General features: G+C 32.1%; 1 protein-coding gene across 1 annotated transcript; it reads left to right on the top strand.

Moving 5' to 3' along the window:
- On the top strand, positions 1-1,533 carry LOC117110175. The gene is made up of 2 exons (XM_033252785.1): positions 1-303; positions 945-1,533. The coding sequence occupies exons 1-2, from the start codon at positions 1-3 to the stop codon at positions 1,266-1,268; spliced, it is 627 nt and encodes a 208-aa protein (XP_033108676.1). The 3' UTR covers positions 1,269-1,533.
- The last annotated feature ends 5,510 nt before the right edge of the window (positions 1,534-7,043 follow it).

Below are 7,043 nucleotides of genomic sequence, written 5' to 3'. Positions count from 1 at the left end.
ATGAACACTGTTAGAAACAAAGTTGGGTGTCCCTGGGTATTTAGATCGGACCATGGAACAGAAAATTCTGTAGTTGGGCAGCTGCAGCAGTTTCTGAGAAGAGCTAATCAAGACCCAGTTGCTAGTTTTGTCCAGGGCACGAGCCAGCACAACCAGCGCATAGAATGCTGGTGGAGTATGCTTCGAAGGCATTGTACTCAGTACTGGATGGAATTATTTTCTCAATTAAAAGAAGATGCACGGTTTGATGGAGGTCTTTTGGACAAGTCATTGGTTCAGTTTTGTTTTTTGAATCTAATTCAGGTATTCTTCATTTTCATTGTCATAATACATTACAAACTTTTTTAACAAAATGCCCTTTTAGAGTGTGGAAAAGTTATAACCGCACTCCTGCGAATAACTATTTGAGGGGCACTTATACAACTGGAAGCTTCCGGGGGTGCTTATGAAAACTACTTTAATTAAGGGAGTGCTAATGGAAGCTGATGCAAACTGAGACTAAACGAGAGAGGTAAAATTAAGCAACTTGGCATATAAGGCACTTCGGTGAATACTTGTTAAACGCGAATATTCAAATTAGGAGAGCAGCACTTAAGAGTGTCATTTATTATTCAAATGGGACAATTTTCACTATTCATTTGGACCAGTAAACCATCAAAACACTCATGCACATTAAAAAAAAGTCTAAATTTTCAGCGGAGGTAAAATTGTATTTTTTTTGTCATATTTTCTGTCGTCATATTCTACTACCTGTACAATTTCTATTTCATTTTATTTGTAAATACAATTTCCTAACATTATTTTTTTTCATTTATTTGTGGTTTATTAGGATGAGTTCAACACTGTGGTAAGAGCGTGGAATGCTCACTGTATAGCACCCTCGAGAAATAGAGACGGTCCATTTGGATAACATTATTTTTTTTCATTTATTTGTGGTTTATTAGGATGAGTTCAACACTGTGTTAAGAGAGTGGAATGCTCACTGCATAGCACCCTCGAGAAATAGAGACGGTCCATTTGGTCGTCCAGTGGTAATGTACACATCACCAGAGTTATACGGAGGACAACAATTTATTGTACCGTTACAAAGGGATGAGATAGAAATATGCGAAACTGAGTGCATTTTCAAGAGCCAGTACACATGTGACAAAGATGTGTTTAATCTTTGTTCGATATTAATGAGAGAAAGACAGCTGTCTCAACCAAATAATCCTGAAGAGAGTCTGTATTTGTATGTTTTACGAATTGCAATAACTGAATTACTTTGAGAATGAAGCTGGTATTTTTTCTCATAAACAGTGTGTACAGTAACAGGTACAACAAAAATTACTGCAACAAAAAAAGATTAAGTTTATACATAAAAAAATTAAAGAAAAACATAGGCCTATAATTATTTTTAGCTGTCTCGATTTTAATGAAAATATTTTTTATTAATAATGCAAAAACATACATTATACAGTACACTATAATTTATGATAAACTATACTTTTTTTCCAGTATAGCTCAGCAAGACATAATCACCATACTAATAGCTATTTATTGAGATCCTGTGTAAATACTGTTTTTCTTGCTTTTCTCACTGTAGTAAATAATGAATAGATTATTAAATGCATGCCAATATTAAATGGACAATTATGTTAGTTCTTTTTATTTGTAACAACGCTATTATGACAGCATGATTCATTTGTTCCTTTCAAAATTACTGAAACCGAGTTAACTACAAATGAACACAATAAATTTGAACATTGATAGCTGAATCTTTAAATCCTTTAAAAATAGCATATTCAGAATATAAAAATTATAAAATTAAGCTTTTAATACATCATAAATTTATGAGCAAATAACTATAAAGAGAGTACAGGAGAACCCATATTAAGGGGGATACACTGGAAAACTGAAATTGTTCCCGTAATTGGATTTTCTTCTACAAAAAACACTATACAACAAATTATTTATTTTAGTTTCATTGCAAAATAGTAATGATCATTAGAATTATAACAAATAATAATATTTAAGATGATTATCCTGGTAGTTCGATTATTCATACTTAACTGCCTTATCTTTTGTTATACTATCCTGTTATTTTGTAATTATTACGCTATTTTTTAATTGTTACCTGCTCCCCACCAATCCTTCATATTATCAAATTCCTTTTTTTCTTTTTATATAATCCTGTCCCCTATAGAGTATACTGTATCATTGTGTTGCAACATTTAAATAAATATATCATTTTGAAGCAGATTCAAGAACTTTGTGATTTTTTAATCTTTTTTAGACAGTATATGTAAATTAGAGTGACCTCAGCTTAAACTGTTAACATAACTTTATTAACAGTCATAACTATTGGCACTACATGTAAATTTAATGCAGCATATCATTTTATTTCTGTTTAACTTAAACATCAACTTATAAAATAATGCAATTTACACATAGTGTATTGTTATGTGAAGTGGTATATTGTACAAAATGACTATTAAGTACAGTGTAAACTGTATGAATTATAGGCTACTAATACAAGTTGGCCTACATGTTGTTGTTATATAATCAGAAATGGTTTATTTACAATACCTAATCAGGATAAATATCTTAAAATGTTTGCACACATGACAAATATAAATTACTCCTTCATTCGTAATTACAGATTTCCAATTTTCAACTATCATATAATTTTACTTTCTAATTGTACATACACATGTATAGTAATAAGCAATAAATTTAAAAAAAATTCAAAAAGTGAAAATTAAAATGGACATAATTTAACCTAATTATAAATTTCAGTATAACAAAACTTTTTCTCAAGTTGAAATACTAACATACTTATATGGACTAACAAAATTACATTTTTTTAATTAGAATGGTTTATTTACAATATCTAATCAGGATAAAAAATCTTAAAATGCTTGTACACATGATTAATACAAATTATTCCTTCATTCAACAAATTCCATCGTTTATATAATGTTAGTATTAGTAAACAAAACTTTTTCTCAATATCATCTATGGTATATTGAAATACTGTACTAACATACTTACAATTTGAGTTCATAATTAAGTTTCACTGAGTGAAATCATCTTACAGTGATTAACAATACTGTCATTGCTTTTGATTTCATTTTTTTGAATTCCAATCAAAACTAACATCTGGTCAACACCAACAATAACAACAATTTGTGTTCATAATTTAAAATTGCACTGAGTGATATCATCTTACAGTGATTAACAATAATGTAATTGCTTTCGATTTCAACTTTTTGAACTCCAATCAAAACTGTAACACCTGGTCAACACCAAAATAACAACATGATAACTCTAACTCCTTGTTTACTTAAACATTACCAAACCCGTGGCAATCTGTCAGTGATTCTGTCATGAGGCTTTTGAAATAGGATGGTTCATCAATACCCCTGGGAAGGTTCTATGTTAGTGCACAGGTAGATGACCATGGTCGACGCATGGTAATTCCCTCGGAACTGTAAAACAAAATTCTTATTGGCTGATCAAAATCTAGTGGTGGAATGTACTCACACCCAGTAATAAAGATAAGTATGTCTTTAATTAACAATCCACCAGCTTCATTTTCTTCCAAATCTTGCAAAAACAACTCAAAACTGTAGATGGTACTGTCTTCCTTAGCTCTGTTGTTTGACCCTTCTTCTGCACAGTACTGGTAGATTGACTTGAACTCATCCACTGTTAGCTTCTTCACTTTACTATTTAAAAAGGAAGAAAAAACATATTCATTACTTCTGATCAGGTCACCAAATGTGCCGATTTCATTCATTCCCTCAAAAAACTGGTTAATTTCTGCATAGACACCATAAAGAAAGTGTTGCTTTAGAAGGGAGACTACAATATTATATTTTCCAGATATATTTGATGTATATATTCTGGAATAGCCATACTGTGCAATGGTATCTGCATGATGTTCGATGAAGTTTTGAAATTCAGTCTCTTGGATATAGCTTTCAAGAGCCTTGAGTAGAGATTTTAGGTCATTGTAATCAACAGTTTCAATTGCAGCAGCATTATTGACATCACTCCCTTTCATGAATCGGTCACCTTCTTCTGACAAGCACCGTGGACCATCACCTCCTTGCAAAATACTCCATTCCACAAGTTTTCCGGATATTTTATATCGATTATCATTTAGTAAGCCAGTGTCACGTGAGAACCATGATCCTCTAAATACAGCGTATTCTCTGATGGCCTGCATAAGTAGACGAAAGAATTCTCTTTTTGGTCCACCATTGTCAACTAAAGCCTCACCACTAAAAGTAACAACAGGTTTAAAAAACGAAAAGTTCTTTCGTTGAATGGCACGCATTTTTGAATTGTAAACTGACTTTCTATTGATTAATATTTGGCATGTTTCAGAAGAGCTTAGATTTTCAGCTTGAAACGTTTCTATAACAAATTTGTGTAAATCTTCATCTACAATTATCTGGTCTAAATCATTAAGGCTAGCTGCTATAGCTGCCTGAAACTCAGGATCTTCTGCCAGATCACTTGATTCACTACTTTCATCACTGATTAATGAAATGTAATTACTGTATCCTTGCTGTTGATTTCTCGTGTCTGGTCTATTAAAGGTACACTTTCTGCAAAAGCAAAAAAATATTATATAAAAACATTGGAGTTATGCATTGAAAATAATTTCCATGAAACTTAGCAGACAAATATCATAATTAAATACTTTTTATGGGCTTAAACTAACATAATTCAAGGAGGTGGGAAATTGTTTATATTTAGATTATTAATGCTACTGGTATATTTATAGCTTTCTGATGCATAGTCAAAATAAAATACCAGTAAATATATTTGAAATGAATACCTGCACACATACTATGCAAGACATTAACCGAATTATTAATTGTACGGAAGACTCAGACATACAAAAGTTATTAAAAATGTGTCCAATGCTGAATTAATTTAAATTAATATTATTGTATAGTAAGACTTCAGATTTATTATTGTAAAATACATTAGAACCACTGCTAAATACATCATTCTGAAAATAAAATATCATTTGGATGATATTTTGTCAAATACAATTCAACATTCTGAGTCAATGAAAGATGACTCTACATTTTATTATCCTCTACAAGTTTTCTGAATTACAATCACCTCATAATATTCTGCATCTTGAATGGTTTCATTTAATTGTTCCTCAGTTGATGGAGAATTGGTGGGGCCAAACACTATGGTGGGGGTGTCAGGCTGCATGGTTGTTGGACATGAGCGTCTCCTTTCCTTTTTTTTTTTTTCCTTTTTTTTTTTTTTTTTTTTTTTTTTTTTTTTTTTTGGAAGGTCGTCTGACTCCAACTCGTCTGACTGCAGCTCATCATCAGTCACTTTCATCCGTTTGTGCTTTTTATCATCCAAATCTTTGATTAATGTGGTTTGCAAGTAAAACCTCAAAACTGCCATTTTTGTGTCATTATACAACAGACCAACATTAATATCATTTGACAATGGATGTTGGCGAAAGTCACATAATACAAACTGAAAATCGCAGAGTTTTCCTTTAGATGAAATACCATCTTTAAAAAACAAATCTTGCGCTATTTTTAGAAGCTCATCACATGTAGTAGATTTTGAAACTGAGAGTTGCCTTGTACCTCCTCCTTTGTGTTTTCCAACTTGTTTAAATGTGTTGGTACTGATATCATAATCCAGCCATCCCATATCGATTTTCTCTGCATTTTTTGGGGCATTTTTATTACCCAAAGGCGCGCTGACCTTTTGTCACCAGACGTTACTTCAAATGCATCTTCACCATCCTCATCACTGCTGGATTTTGACTGATTTCCTTTCTTGCTTAATTTATGCCTCAGCCTATGCAGGTGTGTCTTTTCTGAAAGAATTTGAGTTAGCATGACCTTTCTTTAGTTCTTTGTCACAAAAGGAACGCAATGCAATTCGGTCGCCAAGTGGAGGTACAAACTGTTTTAGTGAACGGTCATCCATCATTGTAATTACAACTGAATCAATCTCAAAAAGTGATGAAATTTCTACCAATAAAATTGAGTAAACAGCATTAAACATCTCCATAAACCCAAAAAATAAATACAGTTTGAAAACTACTATTCCAACTAAGGAACATCAAGCATTATCAGAAAACAAGGAAAAAAAACATTTGTAGGACTTCACAATACATTACCTTTTAAGTGAATGATTTTTGCTCATATTGTAATTTGAATATAGTTGTTACTGTACTGTTTTGATAATATACTGTATTTCAAATTGTATTTTAGTGATAGTCAGGCTAGTTGTTTGAAATTTTTCAATGGTGCAGATTTTAATATTCTATGTAAAATAATTTCAAGACCAATATTAACCAACAGTGAGTGTGCCCATCTTAATACTGAATGGTAAATTTATTTTAAATTCTAGTTAATGTAGCCTAAATTGTACAGTACCAATCACACAAGTCATATGAATGCGGGTATGAATGCCTGGATAAATTGTTGAAAGAAGGATCTTTTGGAAACTGGAAATATCATAAATATAGCAACAAAATGTCTAAAGAGCATTCTATCAGACATTACAAACAAACTATCAGTTCTCACCTTTTCATCCCTCATTTTTTATGTTCTCTGCATCAATTCCTCGAGTCTCAATATATTCGTACAGTTCACTACAACTATGCAGCTTCTGAGCAAAATTTTAGCACTCCTTATTATTCTAGGCCTATAGTTGAAAAAAATTAATATTGTATATAAATTTCTGAAGGTTATTATCAACAGCATACTAGCTGCCTACATCATCAAAATCCATTGTAGTATGCAACTAACTGTCTCAGAGGTTTTTTGTAGTAATTGAGAAGTAAGCAGGGAGGGTAAATGTAGGGTCGTGTTGACTCGTACGCTTTGGACCACACGGTAACGTACGCTATCTCAACATGCAGTCGCTGGGCCTAGCACTAGGCCTAGGCTACTTCAAAATTGTCTCTCTATACCTACCTTCTGTATACTTTTCAAAGTTTTACTGTCTGAAAATTGTAATAAAATGGGCCTAATTACTATTATCACTGAAATAGAAAC

This window comes from Anneissia japonica, unplaced genomic scaffold (assembly GCF_011630105.1).
Source record: "Anneissia japonica isolate Jap-2015-1 unplaced genomic scaffold, ASM1163010v1 scaffold6537_len306802_cov134, whole genome shotgun sequence".
NCBI classification, from domain to species: domain Eukaryota; kingdom Metazoa; phylum Echinodermata; class Crinoidea; order Comatulida; family Comatulidae; genus Anneissia; species Anneissia japonica.
Note: the sequence above shows the minus strand (reverse complement) of the source record. Positions and strands in the feature narration are given on the sequence as shown.

What these genes read in the sequence shown, in the direction of transcription:
- LOC117110175 (XM_033252785.1), top strand. Translation starts at nt 1, where the DNA reads ATGAACACTGTTAGAAACAAAGTTGGGTGTCCCTGGGTATTTAGATCG. An exon ending in GTTTTTTGAATCTAATTCAG is followed by an intron (nt 304 to 944) that starts GTATTCTTCATT and finishes GTGGTTTATTAG; the next exon opens with GATGAGTTCAACACTGTGTT.